The sequence below is a fragment of the Aspergillus fijiensis genome (assembly GCF_003184825.1).
Source record: "Aspergillus fijiensis CBS 313.89 unplaced genomic scaffold BO72scaffold_40, whole genome shotgun sequence".
NCBI lineage: Eukaryota > Fungi > Ascomycota > Eurotiomycetes > Eurotiales > Aspergillaceae > Aspergillus > Aspergillus fijiensis.
The window spans coordinates 180,797-202,756 of NW_024469016.1; the positions used below are offsets into that span (position 1 = coordinate 180,797).

A 21,960-nucleotide genomic window follows, 5' to 3' on the forward strand; every position below is an offset into this window, starting at 1 on the left:
GAGATCAGTTGAGATGCAAGTCGAATCCAGCTTGCCGAGTATCCGACGTCGGAAAGTGCAAAGATTATATTGGTTCAAGAACAGAGGCGTTGCCGAGCCCAGCGTTCATCATTTTGAGTACGATACAGACTGGAGAGCTTCGCACACAAGGTCACATAAGCCCATAGTAGAACAATCCAGCAGCCACTATAGGAGCCAGGAAGTAAATCAAAACTTTCCACGCCAGAAGTTTCATCCCCCTCATTAGCACAAGCTGAACCTTCTCATCGAGCCACTTCTTCTCATTGATGTGCGGGAAGGGCTTGTCCGGCACGGGCTTTCCCAGAAACTCACACAGTGGCTCCCAGCCATCAGACAAGTTGAACTCCAGCAGACGATCCTTGGGCGTCACCCGCCGCACGAGCGCGTAGTGCTCGCGGTACTTGGCCTTGCTCTTGAGGGGCGCGTCTTCTGGGCCCGAGATGCCCGCCCACCCCTTGAAGGTGGTCTTGTGGATATTGCCGATTGGACGTGTGAAGAACCGATCAATATGACACACGAGTGTGACGACCGGGGAATACGTGTTCTTGATCACCGTGTCCATCCAGCTCTGGTACCAGGAGTCGATGTCCCGCTCCACGAGCACGACCTTTGCCTCTGGATACGCCTCCACCAGGTCCTCTGCAAAGGCGATCGCCGGGGTGTCGGACGAGACCGCCCCGTAGTCGTGCAGTAGCTGGTCGAACTCCGCACGCCCGAACTTGGGTCCTGCCCCAAAGAACTTCCGGTCCACGGCCTCCTGCCACATCTCGATGTCGCCGAACCGCGTCGACAGGAACTGTGTGGAGTGCCAGCAGGGCAGGCCCAGGGTCTCGAGGGCACTGCACATGGCTGGCTCAGTTCATCAGCATGTTGGTGTCTCTAGGTAGTGGCAGTTGTGCTTACACGCCGTGCCTGTCCGATTGAAGCCCAGACAGAGACATTCCAAAGGAACGGTTCGCTTCTTGCCTCGGGGCGACTCGTTGCTCACGGGTCTGAAGAGCTCGGGGTGTCTTTCTTCTAAAGTTGCCATCTGTGTGATGAATGATAGCGTCACCGCTGCAGAGGTATGAGTGCGAGTGAGAGAACATCGAGAGAAGCCAAGGGGAGTTATTCTACGATGATGTCGATCCCGCGTCCTTGGCGGTGAGAGTGACAGGCCTGCCAAGGCGGGGCGCAGGCAGTCTGTGGGTTGGTTAGTGCTTAGTAGCCTTGCCATGGTGCTTATCAGAATGGTCTTAGTGCTTACGCGCACAGGATTAGTGCTGACGTGGACACGCATGTACAGCCTCAATGGAGCCAAAGCTGCACTGCGCATGGTGTAGTGACCTATAGTTTCTCTATCTCATCATCTATAGTTCTCTTCTGCTTGAAATCTGCTGCATCAGGAACCTTCTTACTGTGATCTGTCACCCTCCAAGCCTAGATTGGGCTCTGAGAAGGTTGGTCACAAGATGGAACACGTGTTTTTATAGGGTTTGCAAGTTGTAGGAAAGATTCCTATACGTTGTACTTAATGGTGCCGACACACTTAGATTGTGCACAGAGTAGAACTCCATAAGCATAAAAAAACGGAGACCTCACTCACTTCTTCAAGCACTGCCTCGCCCACTCCACGATCTTCGGACCAACCTCATCACCCGGCAGCCCAATAGACAAACAGTAGCTGACATGGTTGTGTCCTGACAGTACCTCAAACCGCGGAACACGGCGCCGCTGCTTATTGTAAGCCTGCAGGAAATCCAAATTACCTCGGACACACTCCTCGAAATCCCACTCCGCCAGCAGAAGAAAAAGGTCAGGCGCTGTCCCTCCAGCTTCATCGTCCTCGTGGGACACTTTCTTGAAAGCCCCAAGAGCCGAATGAGCGTGGATAAACTCATGGTCATTCGTTCCATAGTACGCCTCCATGCTTCTGCGCCGATCCTCCTTCCCCAGATCATACTCCAACGCGGCGCTTAGGAGCAAAACCCCACGCACCAGGTTCCGGCCTTCGTCGGAAATGAGCCTCCCCGCGCATAGAGCCATGGCCAGGTGGCCACCGCCGGCACTTTGCCCGAGCGCGAAAATGGAGTTGCGGTCGCCTCCGTATTGGTGAATATGGTCATGCAGCCATGTTAGGGCAGCGGCAACGTCGTTCCGGCCGTCTGGAAACCGAGCGTCGGGTAGGAGGCGATATGTTCCAAGGACTCCGATCATGCCGTTGTCGGCGAAGAATTTTCCTGGGAATTGATTCATCAGATCTTATCAAAGAGCTGGACTATGCGTTAAAGTAACGAGCGCAACGAAGGCCGCGCGACATGGTTGGGAGCTTACCGATGTTGGCATGCAGGTGCGGCGTGATAGTATTATCGCCCGCTTTGAACGCACCGCCGTGGAAGTAGACGACAACGGGGAGGGTCGCGTTTGTCGTGGATGCATTGGTGGGCCAGAAGATCTATCATAAACTCGTCAGCCACGAATCTTGCGACTGGTCGAGATCTACAGTCGTTCACTGGACGTTTCGAGTAGCCTTGCACATACATCCAACCGGTGTCGCGGATTCGGCCCGTACTTGACATCTTTCTCACATGCGATCGATGGCTCCGCATCCGGAGGAGGAAGGGATGCATGGCAGGTCTCGAAGAACCGCTCGCACGCTGCATTCACAGACGGGTCCCAGCGGCTTTTGAACCCATGGATGAAGTCCTGGATCTCGGGTGACAGTGGCATGTTCTCTCAGAGAGCCCGGCAGCCGTATGATAAATCAGGGTCGGACTTGGTTCCGATGTTCCTAACTGGGTGTAATACTAGCGTCACAGTCAGTCAAAGCTTTGGAGAAAGGGACAGAACAGGATTGAGGTGCAGAGGCTGACAGGGTAAGCACAGGTGTGGGGTTGAGACTTGGCTGTCAGCAGGATTAGCCGAGGCTGATCCCCGCCCTTGGCCGGCATATCCGAGGTGTTCCTGGTAGGACCACCTTACACATATTGTGCTGTGTGAGAGGCAAATACCTTGTTGCTGTTCGAGGCCCTTTAGATGACTCTTCATTTAGTCTCAGCGTGCGATGTGTTGATTGTCATTCGACAGTGCACCTTCTACGTCAAGGAATTGGGGCCGACTGGTAGGAATAAGCCGGATGAACATAGCCATTTTCCACAGGGAAAGAGTTGCTATTCCTCATCTATTTCCCTGGACTGTATCACTACCCTTCTAGACTGAGTTGAATAAAATCTTCTTACAATGTGAAAAGTCATATGCTTGCTATTTAGCAAGCGGAATTACCTTAACTGCACCGTGCTATAATAGAGGGTGTGATTTTCCTTCCGTTTATGCATGACATCTCCAAGGAACGCATCATGGTCGAGTCGTTCACAATCTTCATGACCACCTGGATGTTGGTCACTCTTGCTATCACATGCGATTTCGAATAATCTGTCTCTATTATTGCCCCGAATTACCTACCTCAGGTCCAGACTGGGCATTCCATCGAGCGGTCGGCCTGAAGCTCTTCAGCCCTTGAAGGGGCTATGGTATGACAGTTGGCTTCCATTCAGAGACCCATTTGTTTTTGGGTGATTGGATACAGATTACGATCAACGCACAAGAACTTGATATACATCATGAGCAGGTTGGTGTTCGCAGTGCTGCACCGACGCGGGAATTTGAAGCAGTAGTGTCAGCGCATCTCGTGGGCTTCGAGATATATGTTCTGGTAAGGGTTGTGGTACTGCTGCCGCTGCTGCTGATACGGGCGATAATCCTGCCCGCCGTGAACCCGCGGAGGAGAAGGGCACATGAGTAAAGGTGCGTGGTCGGATACATCCGAACGTTTGCCAACGGCAACCGGTCTATAGCTGTAAGCGCTGTCTGCCGCACCCACAGGACCCATGGTTCGGGGCGGTTCACGCCGCGCTTTGTCGCCCCGAAAACAGCAGCAATTGAGGAGCCATGATACCGCCGCTAAGAGGGACAATGCGACCGCCAGCCAGGTGGCTGCGTAGAGGTGCCGACCCATGTGACCGTAGATTCCGTAGGACTTGAAGGTCAGTTTGAATGTGCCCGCAAGGGTGGCGAAAAGCGTCGTGGAGGTGATGGATGCGGCGAGAGTAAACAGGAGGGAGACTGCCGTGAGAAGCCAGGCGAAGCAGCCTCCCAGCCGACTGCAGCAGGCCAGAAGGCCAACCAACAGCTGGACGATACTGGTGCAGATGGCAAGTAGGTAAAGGATCTGCATCCATAGGGAAGCTCTCTGATAGATATCCAGCGTCTGTTGCAACCGATTAGGGACATGCTTCTCTATTTGGGTTTGATTCAAATCCCAGATTTCGATCGGGTTAAACCAAAATCCACCGCGGGGCTTCGAGCAGTAGGTTGTGTTGTAGACTCCAATATGGGGATTGTTGCCAGCACAGTAGTTCCACAGTCCGATGGAGTAAAAATCGTGCAAGGTTTCTGATTGATTCGCCTCCTGCAAGGCTTGCACAAATTGCTTCACATAGCTGCCAGTGAGATCCTGAAGGGTGGTATCAAGGATAGAGCTTGGAGAGGTTGTAAGGTTTTTGAGTTCGATCTATAAACCTCGTCAATTGGTTTCTCTCATGCCCTGCGAGACAAAATTGACCTACTCGAAACATATAGAGATCCTTAGCCTGCTTGGGATTTGTGCAACCAATCGCAACAATGATAAGGCATATCAGAGAGCCAATGCTTAGGAGACTCGACCCCAGGACGCATGCAAATTTCCCAAGTTGACCCATATTCTTGTATATTGTTAAGCAGTTTTTGCCGGGCTCAAGGACAAATGGCAAAGATCTCAGGAGCAGTTGCCTGTTATGTGTAGAGAGAACGCTAATGGCATGGCTTACATATATATAGCATGAACATAACTCTGTGGGAGTCTGTCCCAGGGGAAAGCGAATTTTACGAGATCTCACCGGGCAACCTCCTCATATCGAGGGGAATTCTCATCCGCACTCTTTTCCCCATGTCCTAAAACGAGGAGCCTTCATTAATTTGCGTTACATGAGCCTGGTGGTAAGGGTACTTGACTTTTCAACTATGAGCGCTGGGATCCACACAGATCAGAGGCAAGTGTTGTCTATACAATAGCTCATATCCATAGCGTCAAATTTCATGGATCCACATTTTCGCCGAGTAAAGTCCAAATATTGGCCTTGCAGCCGATTCGGTGGAAGATTGTTGGCTCCTGGAGACCCGTGGGTTCAGTTCTTTGAGTGGAGACGGGCATGATGCTTGGCAACGGGTATGGAATTATCGCGAACACGAATATCCCTGTATGGAAAACCTGCCCGCCAAATCAGGAAGCCAAGTCGAGGCCTCAGGTCCAAGTCGAGCATAGCCGAAAGTCGTCCCGGGTAGCAATGATCCGCCACTGCCGATCCAGTGCAATGGTAAGTAGTTCGCATTCGTATCCTATGCAAGGGAAGGATTCCCTGAGATGAGATGAGAGAACAGATTCATGACGGTCATGCGTGCATTTCTCGATAAAAAGAAGTAGACGTTCCGGGCGTTGAGTTCAGTAAAAATCACATAACCTTGACCTTTCAAAGCCTCCGGGTTGTATATTCACAGAGATTTCAGTGATCCCACTGCCCTAGATTTTACAATTTTAAAATTCCACATTCAGAGATGAATCTCACTTGTTCGCCCTCGGCGATTCAACCCCCAGCCGTCTACGGCGCAGAAATCCTCAACCTGTCAGCCGCCTGGGTCACCAACTACACGCGCACCGCCCCGGCCACATCCAACTACAACCACGGTGACGTCGAATTGCGCAATGCAGAGTTCTGCAACATCACCGTCACATACACGCACCCGGGGTACGACGACCGCATCACCGTGGAGACCTGGCTCCCGCGCCACGGCTGGAACGGCCGCCTGCAAGCCACCGGCGGCGGAGGCTGGCAGGCCGGTCGCTTCGTGCTGTCCCAGTTCTTCATGGGCGGGGCGATCGGCGAAGGATACGCCGCGACGACTACCGACGCGGGACTGGGCGATGCGGCCTTCCCAACTTCATGGGCACTCAAAAGCCCCGGCAACGTCGACTACGCGGCGCTGCATAATCTGGGTTCCCGCTCTTTGAACGACCAAGCAGTCATCGGCAAGAGCCTGATCCGCAGCTTCTACGGACGGGACCCGGACTATTCCTACTGGAGTGGCTGCTCCCAGGGCGGGCGACAGGGACTGATGCTAGCACAGCGGTACCCAACAGCGTACGACGGCATCGCGGCGTCCGCGCCCGCGCAGTCCTGGACCAAGTTTGTCTCCGCTGTTGATGAAGGAGTGGCGTGGGGTTCATCCGTTGGCGTGCGAGTTGAATTTCCTGACGGCGGAGGCTATCACCCACTGTGATCCCAAGGATGGGGTTGTAGACGGGATTATCTCCAACATGACGGCGTGCGATTACAGCCGTATACCTCCGTCAACCAGACATTTCACTGCTCCACCCTCAATCGAACAATTGCGCTTAGCGAAGGTGCTGCGATCATCGCCGACGCCGCCTGGTCCGGCCCGCGGACGCAGGATGGCAAATTCCTCTGGTACGGGGTGAATCCCGGCTCCGACATCAGCAGCTATGGCTCCGTGCCCGGCCAGAACAGCACCCAGGCGGATGTCTGGTTCAACCTGTTTGTTGCCAAGAACGCCAGCTTCGAGACGAGCAAGATGACTCGCGCGAAGTACGAGCGGGCCTTCCACCTCGCCAGCCAGGAGTATACCGATTTCATGAACGCCGCTGATCCCGACCTGAGCGAGTTCCGCAACGCGGGCGGGAAGCTCATCACTTATCATGGCATGGTATGTCTATACCGTTTGCTACTCGAAAAGAAGAGAAGATCTAACACTGGACTCAAACACAGGCCGACCCCAGTATCCCGACCAAGGACACCGAGTTCTACTACAACGCGGTGACGGATCTCTTCCCCGATGTCCAGGAATTCTATCGCTTCTTCGAGGCGCCCGGGTTGGGGCATTGCTCGGGCGGTGTGGGCGGGCAGCCCACCACTACGTTTGATGCCCTAAGACTGTGGGTGGAGAACGGGACAGTCCCTGAGACTCTGCCTGTGGAGTACGCAGGATCCGATGGGGCGAAGCAGTCGCGCATCCTGTGTCCTTATCCTGCTCAGGCGAAGTATATGGGAGGCGATGCATCTACTGCGGAGAGTTTCCGCTGTGTCTAGACTGAGGCCGATGGTGCTTACCGTATTTTGTAATTGATTAAAGTGCAAAGTTTCGGCCTTGCGCGCTGGGAGGAAGGGGGTCTTTTTTGTTCTCGAGCATGTATTACCAGAACAGACAATGCAATTCTATATCGCTATGCGAACAGACCACATGATTAAGTTTCAGCAATACCCCGACGTACTATAGTAGGGAGTAAGGTCGGTCGTTGTTCCCAGGACTTGTTCCGGATCACCGATTCCAAGCTGGTCGAGCGGCCATTGCACAAACGGTCGGAATGCAGCATCGAGCTTCCGGTAAACACCCGTGACAATATGTTACGGCCAGTGGTGAATAAACCAGACAGCATCCAGCTGGTGTAGAAGAACACAAAAGAACGAGAAGAGGATGAGAGCGATCGGCTCTTGCTCCCGCAGATCGTGTACCAAATCATCTGGTAATTGGTACAGCCATGCGAAAATATGCGCTAACAGAGACATCCCGGGTGAACGGGGACCGGGACCCAGAACAGCAGCAAGACAGTAGTGAAGGTGATTCAACATCCGTTGATAGCTGGGAGAGCGAGGGTTCGAGTCAGGCACATAAATAGCTAGAAGCTGGCGCAGCGAGTTGAGTTGGTATTCGTAATTGTGGGACTCTGCACCAATAGCAGGGTCCCGGCTGGCCTGGTCGCCACCTTCGGGTGTATCCGAATCAGGGCTTTCGTCCCCGGAAATGGCGAAAACGTCGGTCGGGATGTCATTTTGGCAAAGCTCTAGAATAGAGCGGACACCTAGAAATAGCCCCAAGTATCCAGACCCGCCATCATCCCGGAAGGCCAGGTACTCGCCCGGCTGCGGCCCCTTGGCCAAGGAGGAGAGAAAGATGAAAATTGCGGACGCGTACATCGCAGGCGCATTCTCGGGATTGATTTGCGGGACCAGCGCCGTGACCTCCTGCACCGCCGTCTCCAGGTGACGGTCGGCCTCAGCAAAGTAGTCTGTAGCCGTGCCCATGTACTGGACCATTGGATTGCCCTCTGATTTCCGCACCAGATGGAATCCGGCGAAGGCTAGCAGTAGGCGCAGAACATAGTGATGAGAGAAACCTAGCCGGCAGAGTTGCTGCTGAGCGCGGGGTTGGACGGCGGTTAGCTCGTTAGAAGTCAGGAAATGATGAAAGAGCGCCATGTCGGTAGCTGTGAATTCGAATGGCCTCTTCGCAATTTCATGCGAGGGGGGAGCAGAATGGTAGGGCGCAGATGCCGAGGTGCGTGAAGGGCCATGTGCTCGCGTGGGCGGCCTGAAGTTCGTCGGGGTGGATGAGATGTAGGTGTAGTCGCCATCGGCTTTGCCAGAAGAAGTCGAGGTTGAGGAACTAATCTCAGTCGGCGAGCTGCTGGCAGCTCTGGGTTGTGAGCTGTAATCACAATCGATTGCGTGACGTATGCAATTGGTACAATGCGGTTTGATCTCATCGCACTGTGAGAAGGTCGATTAGTGACTGACTGCCTGAGGCAGAGGATAGCTTGAGACAGCCACCAACCTTGATCCTTCGCCGCTTACAGTTGCGGCACCCATAGCGAGACTTTCGATGGGTTTTTCGCGCAAGCTTTTGCGTATATGGTGTAATTGAGGGGGGCCTGCCCATGTCGCTAACAATGGTGGCTGAGGGGAAAAGCAGAAAGGGTGTGATTGTTGAGTCTGTGGCTCGGCCTTATGCTGTGCCAGGAAAAACAGGGGCACAATTCCATCACATGCGACAGACATATCGACATCTAAGCGTTACGGCATGCAGCAGCAGCCGCGATGCAGAAAGTCTAGAAAAAGTTAAAAATCGCCTTGGTTTCAGGGTCGCGGCCCTAAGGGTCAATTCCCTGGTTTCATTTGCGCAACCTGCGCTTGCTCCACTACCTTAGTACCGCTCATATTTTTGATCCACTTTTAGTCCGTCCCGAGGCTTCAATGTAAAAAGGGAAACGTTCGAGAAGGCGGCGCCTTCCACAGACATTCCCATATTTGGCTCCTGTATGTCTCTCAAAATGACAACTATGACTAATCATTGCCTGAATTCAAAGTCTTCATGTTGGACTACACGATAAAGCATCAGCTTCTGTGACAAAATACCAGGAAGCCACCTTTCAAAGAACATAGCGGAGGCTGCATTATGGAATTCTTCTTGAAAAATGAGAATGCTTGTTCCTGCACTTGGGCAATTGTTTCCGCCCCAAACAGCCATCAAATTAGTACTAAATTCCCACGCAGAGAGGGTCAAAACAAAGGATATTGATGTTTTCTTTGCCTGATGGCAGCTTTCAGTGGTTTGGCCTGTTCCCCTAGTCTTTCCCACTCTGGTAGACACATAACCTTGTGTTTCTCGTCCGGAAACTCTACACGCTACCGGTGTAATCTACCGCTGGGAGGTCTTGAGGACATTGCACCTCTGATTTCCCTTGGCACCTCACCAGCCCTGTCTTGTCGAACTGAAATGAGCCACACAGCTTCCTTTGTGCAAGATCCCAATGAAGCCAATGATCTGCAGCCTTGGGTGGAGTTTATTCTAGCAATACAACCTACCAACTCCGCGTTTGAAGTCCCCTGAGAAAAGCCTACGCTAACGACTGCTGGGATCTGACTGGAGATTCTGACCGGGAAACTTATAAAAGGTCGTCGCCACCGATCGAGTAGCCACTACAGACTGTGCCGTCTTATCGATTCCTCTTGTCCTCTGCCTTTAAAAGCACGCAGCATGCAGTTTCTGAGTTGGCTTTTGACGCCCTTTACTAGGCCCTCTACGAATGAAGCTCCCGAGCACACTTGGGACCCCCAGACTGTGACGATGCAACAACCACTTTCTCCAGCTCCTCCCCAAGCTCTCGATGCTAATATGCTGGTATGAACAGCTCTCTCTCTTTTTTTTATTCGTAAAAGTGGTTATGTGGCGGACTAACCATGCTCAAGGCGACGACACATGAAGCAACAGAACTCAACTTACGTGGCGGTGGTGAAGCCGGGAATGTCTGCTGTGGCGTGTATGTTATCCATTTCTGCCTTTTTGGACTCGGCTAACAATGTTGGAAAATTATAGATGCTGTGGCCTGCTTTGCTTTGAGTGCTGCTGTGGCGGTGATGAATAGAGAGGCTCTGGACCAATCTCTTGATTCTCCTCTCGGTCGTCAAAGTGTTGATTGATTGTCCGAAAAGAGCGTCAAAAGCTCTAAATTTGAGGATGTTACACCGGCATCATCTCGATTCGTTCTTAGTAAACCTTTGTCATATTGATACCAATATTTAATACATAGCCGCGACTTCTTGCCAATTGGATCCTTGTATTATACAAGGTTGACCAGGGGAGCTCTATTTGACTGCTGAATTCCACCGCATTGCCTAGTATAAGTTTTGGCCATTGACGTATGGAGTCAAAGTTGAAATCTTACAGACGGACTGGGCACAACCGACCCCCCGGTACTTTTGGATCCACAAATCTTACATAACCAACGATCCGCTTTCCCGCTAATTTATACGAGTGCGGATTTCCTGTTCTAGACTGACGTCCCTCGAGCTTCCCACGGCTACTTCTGGAATAGAAACCCCCCCTGTACCTAAGTACTTATGCTAGTGGGCGACGGAAGGCGATTCTAGACAGCGATAACTCCTAGCCTGACTGTGACTAAATTACTAGCAGACAAAACAACGTAAGAAATTAATACCAAAATAGTCAGGACTGGGAATCCTCAGGCCTCCAGCTGCTACCGTATTCTTGCAGCCAATAGCGCCACTAAATCAGATGTCTTTAGATTCACGATCACTTAGAAAGCCGTGTTTCCGTCAACCTCAGGGTTCTCTTCAGAATATTCACGGCGAAATCGGTGAAGTATTGTTTTGGCTTGTAGGCAAGATCGATTCTCTCAGTAACTTAGGTGTTGGATGTTAGGGGCGGGCTAGTCCACCCGTGAGTCATCCGCTACTCCCCTTGGTGCCATGTTCTACTCGTACGAGGGGATCAACAAGCATTCAAACAAGCCGAGGGTTCTTGAATGATAAGTCATAGCCCGCGACCGGTTTCCTTCGGTAAAAAATAAAAAGTTCCCACGGTAGGGATGAATATATAACTCATGGATGGAAGGTCATTTTTCACAGAGCAACTTGTCTTCCTGGCTATCGATCCAGATGATCAATCAACATGTCACAGGTATACTAGACACCCCATGATTGTCCAAATTGACTGCAGTTCATTAAAATATCTTCTCGGCTTACAATGCACACAAGATACGATAGTACGGCTGGATTCACTATTACTAATACTCTATAGACATCCCATCACATCTCGGCGCTTCCCTGATCCCCACATGAATCATCCCCGGGACTAGAGTTATATATAGTCTACAAGTTGGCTTAATGCATTCCAAAAGGTACCACTTTGCAACTCCTCACAGTGTGACCGTGTCATCACCACTTACTGCGTTTCTGGTCATTACAGTCTACCGTTTATGGGGACTCTCCGTCTTCCCCCACCTCCATATTCCTTACATAAATCAACTACCTCGCCATTTCATTCAACTTGACGTCTTTGCTACGCCTTCGCGTAGATGACAGACCGGGAAATGTGCACTATTTGTGAGGTTCTTCAGTCCACGGGCAGGCGTTTTGCCTACGAAAAAAAAAGGATAGGAAGTCAGGAACATCGCCCCATTGACGAGCTTTCTCACATTCTATACATTATGCACAACACCAAGACGGGAGAAATGCAGGTAAATCCCCCGGCAAAAGCATGGCATCTATACCTAAGCGTCCAGCGATAGTCGCCTCTCAATTTGTCCCGAGAGGAAAAGAATCAAACTGGTGGCATAAATTGGACTGATAACTTCTCATTGTTGTCATCGTCGCTTGTGTTTGTGCTTGGGTAGTTTGAGGCCAGCCGTGAAGGAAGTGTGGCTTTGTATGTTGTCTCAAAAAGGAAAAGGCTGCCTGACGACCCAAAACGGCTAGACTCATTATGGACCCAGGTTAATCTTATCTTCTCCAGGCTCACCGCGGCGGTCACACTCTCAGCCTCATTTCTACCACGCCGCTTCTCTCAACTTCTTCAAGATGAAGGTTATGCTTGTTGCCTGCGAGTCTTGTCGCTTGCGAAAAAGAAAGTGCGACAGAGCCTACCCCTCTTGCTCCTTGTGCCAAAAGTTTGTCTTCAGCCTCATGTCCCCCTAGGTGCGCATTTTAATCCATTCTCTCTAGAGCTGAGCGGGTGTGTTCCTATGCCCTTTACCGCGTCGCAGAAAGTATCCCAAACCAGAGCTCAAAGGCGCTGGTGACTGAGAGTCACCACACGCGCAGTTCCAAAAAGCTCACACCTAGCTCCTGGGACGCTGTGGAGAGTCAAGTTTATATCTCGTGGGCTATCCAGGCGCCAGCTGTCTCAGATTCCTATCCCATCGCCTCTCGCTGGTATATGCCACGCCTAATCAAGCACTGTAAAACATCCCTCTCGATCTCTTCTGGCTTGCGCTGACAGCCCCTGGGCCCCAGTCGTCGAATGTCACAATGCCACACGCGTGCCAATTAACGATAGATCTAGCTCTTATAAATTGCAGACTACCTGGATGAGAGGTGCAATGAGCGACCCTTGCTTGTTCCACGCAACTCTCTTTACCGGCTCCTCCAATTTTGATCTCCGCCGTGGAATCCAGCAGAGTACAATTACCCTGTATCATTACAATGAACTGATCAAATCGGTCAAAAAGCGTCTATCCGACCCGAAAACAGCGCTAGATGACCGCACGATAGCTGCAATCACACCGCTGGCACTCTTCGCGGTATGCAAGATAAGTGGCTTCGCCATCCACAGGTGGTAAAACTAACAATACACTAGGTTCTCACCGGAGATCGAGCTTCCGCTGAGGTGCATCGAGCTGGTCTAGCGAAGATCGTCCAGCTAAGGGGTGGTTTGGACAAACTAGGCCTGGAAGGACTAACAGCATCTCTCATCTACGTGTTCGTCGGCCCTTCTGCCATGAACAAGATGGATTCCTGACCGGACTACAGGAACGATGTTATTTCAGATATAGTCTTTGACATGGACTCAAGACCTCAGCCGCACTGCCCGCCCATGCCACCACCTGGCCTCGAGGAACGAGTTCTCAGCACACTTATCAGCCGATCTGCACCGGAGTTTCCCGGTCGCTCCATTCAAGCATTGTTCCAGTACATCCAAGAGCTCAAACTTCAGCTTGTGGCCCATCAATCGACGGCTGGTTGGGGTTGCAACGCGGCACAAGGCAACGCGATCTCGCTTCCTACCAACGATGACCCCGTGTGCCACTGTTGCTCCTTAGCGTTCCGGATTTTCCACGCTATTATAAGCGGCGGGGCGATTACGAGCAATTTTGCCGACTACCTAGACGCCTTAGCCAGCGATCTCCGTGATGTGCTAGCGCTAACCGACGACGATGTATGGATGCGACATTTCCCTGCGGTTCTTACATGGGCTTGTATAACTGGCGCCGCCGCTGCCAGTGATCCGCATCTGCGGGCATGGTTCTACTTCCGGGCGGCAGGTGCGGTGGGGATGCTCGATGATGCCGGCGACTTGTCCTTTCACGAAGATATGTCTTCACACTTCCATTGGCTTCGATCGTTGCGACGGGAAGTCCTTCAGTCCGGTGCAAAAGTGTTGTAACTAGGTCCTCAGCTCTACTTCGAACTTATTGGGGCTGAAGGGGCCCACATAATCCTTCTGCCCAACTGAACCCTTATCCCCATATGTGAGCCTCCTTCGGCCCTGCCGAACCGTGCAAGAACGGACCCCCACCATTTATTCAGGCCCTCCAACTGTTCTTCAACACCACTGGCCAAATCGCTGCGGGGTGTTGAACCCGTGTCCTGCCAGCCCTATTATTCCAGTCGAACAAAAGGGAGGAGGGATGCGAGCCCCACGCATTTCGCTGCCTCTGAGAGGCTGGAGCAGCACCCGAATGTGTGGCAGTGCTGGCGCTAAAGTGCCACTAGCTCCTTGGCGAGCTCAGTTCCTTCACTGTTTTCCTCGGAGCGATTCTAAGTCTGGTGTTGGAATTTTTGTCTGTTACAGGCTAATCTGGTCCTGAAAATGAATGCGCCGAATCGCTATGAGGAGGAGTTATATGCATCCCACTGTTTTGTATGGAGAGCAGTCTTGTATAGACTTGGTGTAATTCACTGTTGCAGCCACAGTGACTACCACTCTCCTGGTATTGCAGATACGAGACCCCGTGCTGCATGGGTAGTATCACGTCAGCCACCATGCGGTGAAATGGTAGGGGCGCTAGGACATATGCAAGGTTTGTGAATTAAGCGAGGTCCCCGATTCACTCTATGAGTTCTGGATGCTGTTGAAGACTAGTCTACACGGGGAGTTCGGTATTCTGTGATCTGGACCACCGCTCATCTCCTCGACGCTTCCTTCAAACCACAGTCGACTTGCAGCTGGCACGTGAGGCACGGAAATGCCATGACGCGGGAGAATGAGTGCGAGTTATCTGCGTGTGAACTCGCTTTCTGAGCCGCCGGACAACATGGCCGGATCGCCGAGGCACGCCGATGGTAAGATCTCTTGATAACAGAAGACAAGAATTCGTTCACCTGGAGACAAATTCAAGTTGTTTCCCCCTGCTCTCGTGCTTCCTTCGTCTTATATCCTTCAAGATGACCTTTCATTTCTGGTTCAAATACTCAATGCAGGTGGCCATGATTACAACTACTGGATCTGGCTAAGGCATGGATGACTCGACCCATCTTCTGTTTTGGTGTTATAATTCGCGTAGGGGGTCACGCAAGCTGCAGCTGTCTGTGGATCTGTTGCTTAGCAGAGATGCATTTGAGAGACCTTCCCTTGGCTTTACTACCATGCTCCCCTTGAATCCAGTAATTGTACTGATTGATAACTACTAGTGCAGGCCAGCCTCTCGCTCAGACCCCGAAGCTCACGGCCCGTGCAGCACGGGCACTGCCGCGGGCCGGAGAATAGCCTGCCTAAACAGGAATGGCAGGGCTGTTTCAAGGTTTCCTCTTAGTCTCGGGCGGATGCATCCGGTCTCATTGCTATTTACCATTGTCACAGTGGACCCCCTCACCTACTTCCCAACAGAACATTAGTCTTCTTTTCTCCCGTCAAGAAAAGACGATGGTATTTTTCAAGCTTTTCTGAAGGGCAAGAGTGGGGGAGGAGGTGGTGGTGGGAGTCGCACGGGCAGTTGTTGCGTGAGGCGAGTTCAGCTCCCGGCCCACTTCTCTTTCATAATTGCTTCTTTTGTTTGTTGTTCTTGCGTTCTTGATGACGCGGTTCGTCGCCTGTGGTCAGACTAAGGTATCTACTTACCACTTAGGACTAAATCAACTCGCTAACCCTGCATCTCCTCTACGCGCCCAGCCTTGGAGAAACCTATCGCTACGAATTCCCTGCGACACCTGGGTTCGTCAATTTTCTGTCTTCTGTTTTCACCCCACTACCCGAACCAACTTCACCCAGAGACGCAGATCTCCACATATTATCGGTTGATCTGCGCGAATGTGATTCAACTGCGATGGTTCGCGAGCGACCACGGTACCCATTCGACTAGTCGCGATTGCCGGCTGCTTTCGCGAGTCATGCTTGATTGCTTGATTGCTTGATTGCTTGATTGCTTGATTGTTTGTTCTATCTTTGTCGACTCGGGTGGCGAGCCCTTATCGGTAGGGCAATTCGATGGCAGGTGCGCTCTTCTGCTCTGAGCTTTGTCTCTCATTGCTTTTGTTTCCTCTCTTGTTTTTGGGAAGTCGACCAAGAAGTTGAAAACAGCGTTTTGCTCTGATTCCCAGCTCTGTTAGCCCTGCCACTGCGGTTGACTTCTTCTTCTTCTTTTGCGACCAGTGACGGGACAAGAGGCTCGAGAGAAGAACTTGCATTCGAAACAAATTCAGTTTTTCATTGTGGAACCGACATCTTTTGACCCTCGGAGCCCGTTTCTTCCTAGTATCGCCGACTATCTCTTCACGATCCATCCTATCTTCGACAGGAAAATTCAATCATGGGCAGTCGCAATGATGGTACGTTGGGATCTATTCGATGGCTGATCTCGTCGCCTATCTTATTAATGTTGAATACAAAGATCTACCGACCAACATTAGTCTCACCGGGAGTGATGGTCCCCCAGGGGAGCCTAGTGTACCAGAGGGCGACGGCACTCCATCAAATGGCAACATTCCAGAGGAAGGCCGTGCTCTCGAGGCAGATGGTGTCACCGGGAGCGACGGTTTTCCAGCGGAAGAGGATAAACCAGCGGACGACGATAGTCCTGGAAAAGATGATGATTTGGTGCACACGGACAGTGTTGCAGATGTTGCAGATGATAACGATGGCCCAGGCGAATATAGAGCTCTAGAGCAAGAGCGGCCCCGAGACCTACTGCAGGAGCTTATCAAAGCGATCGAGGAAGGAGAACCGCAGAGTGCGGAGGACCTTGTTACAGAACACAATAATCTTGCAAACATGACGTTCACCTACGGTGCAAGCAAAGGGAGCGACATTTCAAAGGAGCGGACGACTCCGCTATTGCTGGCCATCGAGCTGAGTAGAAGTGGCCTCGTTGAGCTTCTGGTCAATCGAGGAGCAGATGTCAATCTCACGGTCATGAATGCCAAGGATTATGAAGGAGAACCCGAAACGCTCAAGGCATTGAAAGCTGCAATTTTGTGCGGTAGTCAAGTGAACCTCAAGGATATCCTTGAGCACAGCCTCAATATCATCAACGCAGATATAAGTTTCACAAGCGAGGATGTGACGGGACTTACAATGGAGGAAATAACCCCCTCAATGTTGGCCGTCGCCTTTGAGCGACCTGAGATCACCAAGCTTCTGAAGGCTAATGGCGCATACACAGAAGCGACAACGGTCAATGATGAATCTACTCCATCTCTGCCTGTTACTATTGAGACCCAGCTTCGAACTATCCAACATTTCCGGAATAGACGAGCAACCGGATCTCCTTTGGTGAACGGCAACCATACCATGGCGCCGCTTCTCGCCGCAGCTGAGATAGGGAATGAGAAGGTGTTCGACATTCTATTGAAGCACAAGGCTGACCCAACAGCTAGTGACATTTATGGAAATACCGCGCTGCATCTGGCTTCGAAGGGTGGAGACACAACCCGATCTACCAGCATTCCGAAAGGAGGGTACCTCGCAATCATTGAAGGATTGGTGAAGAAACACCCAGCGCTCGTGAACCAGCCAAACAAGAATGATGAGACCGCGCTCATAGTCGCGGCTATGAAGGATCAGAAGTCTATTGTGGAACTGCTGATCAAATTCAAAGCGAACATCGAGAGTCGAGATGTATGGCAATATACGGCATTACTGAATGCCGCCACCTTCCAGGCAAACTCAGTCATTCCTACTCTCCTTGACGCGGGTGCAAACCTTGCAGCAAAAACGGGAGCAGGATTAAACGCACTCCAGCTGGCATGTGAGAATAATGACGAGGACACTGTGCGACTGCTTCTCGGAGTTCCGCCGATCAAGTTGGCCACGCTCATGAGAATCGGCGACCCTGCGAAACAAACCGCCCTGGGCTGGGCGATTTCCGAGAAGACAATTTCCGAGAGAATGGATCCCTCGATCATATTCCAACTGCTGGAGTCCAGTTTCTTCTTTCCGCCCGACCCGGCGCAAGATCAAGTGCATTGTTCCCCAAAGAACGAGCAGGAGCCCATTGCGAAATGGCTATTAGATTATTTTCGGCAGCAGGAGATGCAGGGGCTGGATGACTTTCGGCGGCAGGAGATGCTCAGCCATCTAGTTCCAGTTTTCTCCTGGGGGCTGGTAAACGCACAAAATGAGCTGTGTAAAGTTGTTATGGATAAGAACTTGGGAAGCCCTCCAAAATTAGAAGACCGGTGTGGTGCAACATGGCTGCATGTGATTGCTTCCAGTGGGAATGTGGATGGGCTTGGATGGATGAATGATACTTGGAGTGCTCATCTTTTGACCAAGGCGAGCCGCGGCTTCACACCGTTGCATGCTGCGGTGGAAAACAGGCATGAAGAAATGGTCCGAATCCTCCTGGGAATGATTGACGAGAAAGATGCCTCACGGGTGTTAGATGTGATCTTGGGGGAAGGGAAAGATGCTGAAAGTGCTATTGCGGTCGCCGTCTTGAATAATAACGAGCCTGAGATTGAAGAACAGCTTTGGAACAAATTGCGAAAATTATTCGAAGCCAAAAAGCTCTCTGCTTCACATGGCCTCAGGCAGGATGGGGACGACGCACACAGAAAAGATGAATGGCGCAACACTGCAGAACGCGTAGTTGGAGCCGCAGCCTGGCGATACACAACCGGAGAAGAGAAATATTTGAATGGTTTCATGGATATTTACTTGACTGGAAAGGCAAGGGCGAAAGATATGGGGCCTCTGGACTTTGTCGTCAACTACCGATTCCCGACCGCCCTTTGGTGGTTGCTCTCCAGCGGGGAGTATTTTGGTGAGATCCTGTTCAGGAAAGGGAATGACCTCACAAAATATGGAAACGGAGTGGACCCGGCCGACGACTGAGAGATTTGGCCTACTGCTCCTGGGATAATTAGGAATCTCCTAACCAACCCTCCTTCGTTGCGTAGACCCAGCAATGGCAAGCTTTTGCCTGAATTCGAATACGAGAGACCCGTCCCTAGATCCGTCCCTCAGACCGACAAAACCTATGCTATAGTGCTTGACGTGACCATCAAGGCCAAAGCACAAATTGCGATCAAGCTCAAACGTGGGGAAATCAAGGAAATTCTGTACGGGCGAGGGCCCAACAGCATGATGATGGACACAGGATATCGCGATCTTCAGGCTATGCAAGATGAGCTTTTCAATGGGCCAACGGCGCTATCAAAGAAGTCGGCAGCCGAACAAGCGTCAGCACCACCGAGAGAGTCAAAGATTACCACCGGGAAACAGGGCGAGTCTTCAGATTCGGGCCCGATGAAACAAAAACAGATGCGATGGTTTCATATTCCCACAAACAATGTGAGACATCTCCAAGATTCAATATCAGAGAATTCAACAAGTGAACTGAACTGACCTTCTCGCACCTAGCTGCAATACGTCAAGGTATTAGTGGCCCATCATCTTGCAGAACCCTGGGCTAATTGGCAACAGGATCTCATGGTCAGAATATCTCGAGAGAGGGAGCATAGTCAAAGCACGCATCGTCGCTTGGCGAAGCTAGTGAAAAGGAGCTGGGTGGAGATACCCGCGGGAGGAGAGAAACATTATATGAAACCACGGTGTGGACTTGTGAAGGAGGATGACGTGTCGATGTTTGCTCTCTATGTCTGTAAATCCTCTCAGCTGTTTGGTATGTTGATAAGTGGATGACGCTAACAGTCAACTACAGTTTCCCTACATATCGTGGGGTGCTGGACCTCCCAAAGCTCAGAATCACGGGAAGAACGAGCACAACGGCCAGGACCATACAGAGCCAGGTTCTGACTCCCATACCGAACAGCAGGACCCTAAATCGCAGATTACCTCGGAGCGGCGTTCGAAGGCAACATCGCAAACCAGTCCGCAGCCTGACGGAAAAGTCAGCTGGCCGGAGTCGAAGCAGGACACGCGGAAAATTGTCCACGAAGCTCTTACCCTAGATCAGTATTATTACGACTCGATCAAAGATACATATATAAGGGACCAGGACCAGGCTCTTTCGCGATTATTTAAGACTTACAAGGAAAAGAGAGCCATACAGAGCACACAACCACCCGAGGAGCAAAGGTCACACCATAATCACGAGCCGGTCGGCGAGACCTTGACAACGGACTGTCAGGACTTCTTTGAGTCACTCTCTAGGAGATGGAAGGAGCGAAGGGACAAACAAACACCACATAGGCAGGAACGGAACGATCAGGACCGGTCGTACGCGTTACAGAAAGACGAAGCAGAAAGCTTTCAAATCCTCAAGGTCAACCAGCTATGGCTATGGATCCTGCACGACGGTAAGATCAGTATGTTGCCCTCGCCCTGGGGGCCGAGCTAATGGAACTATCAATATATCTCTAGACACCATTATCACCAGCGTGACACAGGAAGTCGAAGATGGCGAGAAAACCTTCTTGGAACGAGTTCTCGACAAGCTGAATCAGGCCGATTTCGACGTTCCCGAAGAAAAGAAAGAGCAAGGCTCAAGCTTGCCGGCATATCAGATCCGAATTGTGCAAGGGATATTGGATACCGCCCGGGACATGTTCGATGCCCGGGACGTTCTGATCGATCCGCCCCTCAAGGAAAAGATCGCGCCTCTGGATGTGTACCGCAGGGCAATTCAAAAGATGGTATGCATGCAGGAAGGCCCGCGAGCTAGCACTGATGCTGACTTGTGTTCATGTAAAGCGCGATAAAGAGATCGAGCTGTTCGCTGGCTTCCGGGGCGCCCTCAACCTCAAGGCAAGGAAGGGAGAGTCGCAAGCAAGACAAACATCACAGCAGAATGGAGTATCCTCTCAAAGGGGCCCAGAACCTCAGAAGTTTTGGGAGACCAAATCGACATCCGAGAATCCCTACGAGAGGATCGACGATGAAACTAACGTCCTTCATGAGATCAAGGACATTCTCGACGAGCTGAACATTCTCAAATCTCTGGCGCATGATCAAGACAACGTTGCGAGTCAGTTGGGTAAAATCGGGTCTCAGGCTAAATCGAAATTCGCTCTATCGGAAGTCAGTAACGATATCCAAGGCATGGTGCGAGACGCCATAAGCATCCAGACCGACATCAACACATTGCTTGATTTGAAACAGAAGAAGGCGGGCATCGTCGAGGCCCAGGCCACGCGAAGCCAGAGTGACACTGTCATGAGCTTCACCGTGGTGACGATCATCTTTGTAAGTGCACAGTCCAGCTGTCGCCGGGACGCCGGGGAACACCTGGATGCTGAGACTCGCAGCTACCGGCCTCCTTCTTGACCAGTCTCTTCGCATTGGATATCTCGGACTTCCCACATGAGAATGGCAACCTAGTATATCAAGGGCGCTGGATATTCCCGATTATCTGTGAGTCCAATCGATACACTGCGTTTTACTATTTTTGTCACTGACTAAGACTGTCTTTTGTCATGCAGTTGGGGTCTCCTTGGTCGTCTCCGCTTTTTTCGTCGCACTTGCGTACAACGCCAATTGGCTTAAGGTCCTCATTCTACGAGGTATGGAACACAGCAGGCATTGGGGCTGGTATGAGACCATGCTAAAGAGGAGTCAGTCCCTCTTTCACCGCGGTGAGACAAAGGGAGGGAATCACCAAGAAAACAACGAGAAGCCCCACACAGAACCAGCGACAATACCAGTAGAGGAGCAAAGTCGCTCTAAAGCCCCCAGGTCTCCGGGCGCTCGTTGGTGGACTGTGCAAGGTATACTACGTTTCATGAAACACCCCAAACCAGGGAACGATGTGGAAGGCCAACACAATGCAGAGCGGGCACAGACGCCGAGCTCCTACGAGCAAGGCCCACTCAAGGTTTAACAGAGTCTAGACTACATTTCTCGGCATTTTACCTTTGACCTTTTTCGTTCAACTGCATTTCCTTCGTTGTGAAGATGGAAAACTAGTCGTCTTATATATCACTCGGTCTTTATATCTAGCAGAAATTATTCACAGGAGTACTCGAGCCTCTTGTAGGAAGTCCTGCCATCCCACCCTGATATAACAGGTATACCTAAAGCTATTTGCAAATAACTATGTGTCCTGGTCTTCAATCATTCAAGTAATTTTAGCTTTTACACAACACGAATTAATCC

At 51.4% G+C, this 21,960-nt stretch overlaps 8 protein-coding genes across 8 annotated transcripts; 4 read left to right on the top strand and 4 right to left on the bottom strand.

Moving 5' to 3' along the window:
- Window positions 1-56: 56 nt before the first annotated feature.
- On the bottom strand, window positions 57-1,113 carry BO72DRAFT_449994 (sulfotransferase family protein). The gene is made up of 2 exons (XM_040945144.1): window positions 925-1,113; window positions 57-870 (listed from the first exon to the last, which is right to left on the bottom strand). The coding sequence occupies exon 2, from the start codon at window positions 866-868 to the stop codon at window positions 152-154; it is 717 nt and encodes a 238-aa protein (XP_040799224.1). The 5' UTR covers window positions 869-870; window positions 925-1,113; the 3' UTR covers window positions 57-151.
- Window positions 1,114-1,485: 372 nt separating this feature from the next.
- Window positions 1,486-2,860, bottom strand: BO72DRAFT_449995 (alpha/beta hydrolase). Its single transcript, XM_040945145.1, has 3 exons — window positions 2,542-2,860; window positions 2,335-2,455; window positions 1,486-2,240 (listed from the first exon to the last, which is right to left on the bottom strand). Exons 1-3 carry the CDS (start codon window positions 2,728-2,730, stop codon window positions 1,603-1,605), a joined length of 948 nt encoding a protein of 315 aa, XP_040799225.1. The 5' UTR covers window positions 2,731-2,860; the 3' UTR covers window positions 1,486-1,602.
- A 593-nt stretch (window positions 2,861-3,453) lies between these two features.
- BO72DRAFT_514439 (SUR7/PalI family protein) lies at window positions 3,454-4,757 on the bottom strand (the record flags this gene model as incomplete). Its single annotated transcript, XM_040949519.1, has 2 exons — window positions 3,454-4,570; window positions 4,626-4,757. 2 exons carry the CDS (start codon window positions 4,755-4,757, stop codon window positions 3,677-3,679), a joined length of 1,026 nt encoding a protein of 341 aa, XP_040799226.1. The 3' UTR covers window positions 3,454-3,676.
- Window positions 4,758-5,649: 892 nt separating this feature from the next.
- On the top strand, window positions 5,650-7,199 carry BO72DRAFT_470264 (feruloyl esterase; the record flags this gene model as incomplete). The annotated part of the gene is made up of 3 exons (XM_040947018.1): window positions 5,650-6,291; window positions 6,430-6,816; window positions 6,879-7,199. The coding sequence occupies 3 exons, from the start codon at window positions 5,650-5,652 to the stop codon at window positions 7,197-7,199; spliced, it is 1,350 nt and encodes a 449-aa protein (XP_040799227.1).
- Window positions 7,200-7,353: 154 nt separating this feature from the next.
- Window positions 7,354-8,920, bottom strand: BO72DRAFT_514443 (Zn(II)2Cys6 transcription factor domain-containing protein). Its single transcript, XM_040949520.1, has 2 exons — window positions 8,722-8,920; window positions 7,354-8,657 (listed from the first exon to the last, which is right to left on the bottom strand). Exons 1-2 carry the CDS (start codon window positions 8,824-8,826, stop codon window positions 7,515-7,517), a joined length of 1,248 nt encoding a protein of 415 aa, XP_040799228.1. The 5' UTR covers window positions 8,827-8,920; the 3' UTR covers window positions 7,354-7,514.
- A 3,424-nt stretch (window positions 8,921-12,344) lies between these two features.
- BO72DRAFT_181717 (uncharacterized protein) lies at window positions 12,345-14,064 on the top strand. The gene is made up of 4 exons (XM_040939470.1): window positions 12,345-12,646; window positions 12,702-12,988; window positions 13,045-13,166; window positions 13,218-14,064. Exons 1-4 carry the CDS (start codon window positions 12,625-12,627, stop codon window positions 13,849-13,851), a joined length of 1,065 nt encoding a protein of 354 aa, XP_040799229.1. The 5' UTR covers window positions 12,345-12,624; the 3' UTR covers window positions 13,852-14,064.
- Window positions 14,065-16,002: 1,938 nt separating this feature from the next.
- BO72DRAFT_181787 (ankyrin) lies at window positions 16,003-18,863 on the top strand. Its single transcript, XM_040939471.1, has 2 exons — window positions 16,003-16,232; window positions 16,295-18,863. The coding sequence occupies exons 1-2, from the start codon at window positions 16,214-16,216 to the stop codon at window positions 18,736-18,738; spliced, it is 2,463 nt and encodes an 820-aa protein (XP_040799230.1). The 5' UTR covers window positions 16,003-16,213; the 3' UTR covers window positions 18,739-18,863.
- Window positions 18,864-19,266: 403 nt separating this feature from the next.
- Window positions 19,267-21,622, top strand: BO72DRAFT_487669 (uncharacterized protein). The gene is made up of 8 exons (XM_040947993.1): window positions 19,267-19,281; window positions 19,330-19,503; window positions 19,568-20,165; window positions 20,230-20,501; window positions 20,560-21,051; window positions 21,114-21,219; window positions 21,288-21,368; window positions 21,425-21,622. The coding sequence occupies exons 2-8, from the start codon at window positions 19,336-19,338 to the stop codon at window positions 21,442-21,444; spliced, it is 1,737 nt and encodes a 578-aa protein (XP_040799231.1). The 5' UTR covers window positions 19,267-19,281; window positions 19,330-19,335; the 3' UTR covers window positions 21,445-21,622.
- The last annotated feature ends 338 nt before the right edge of the window (window positions 21,623-21,960 follow it).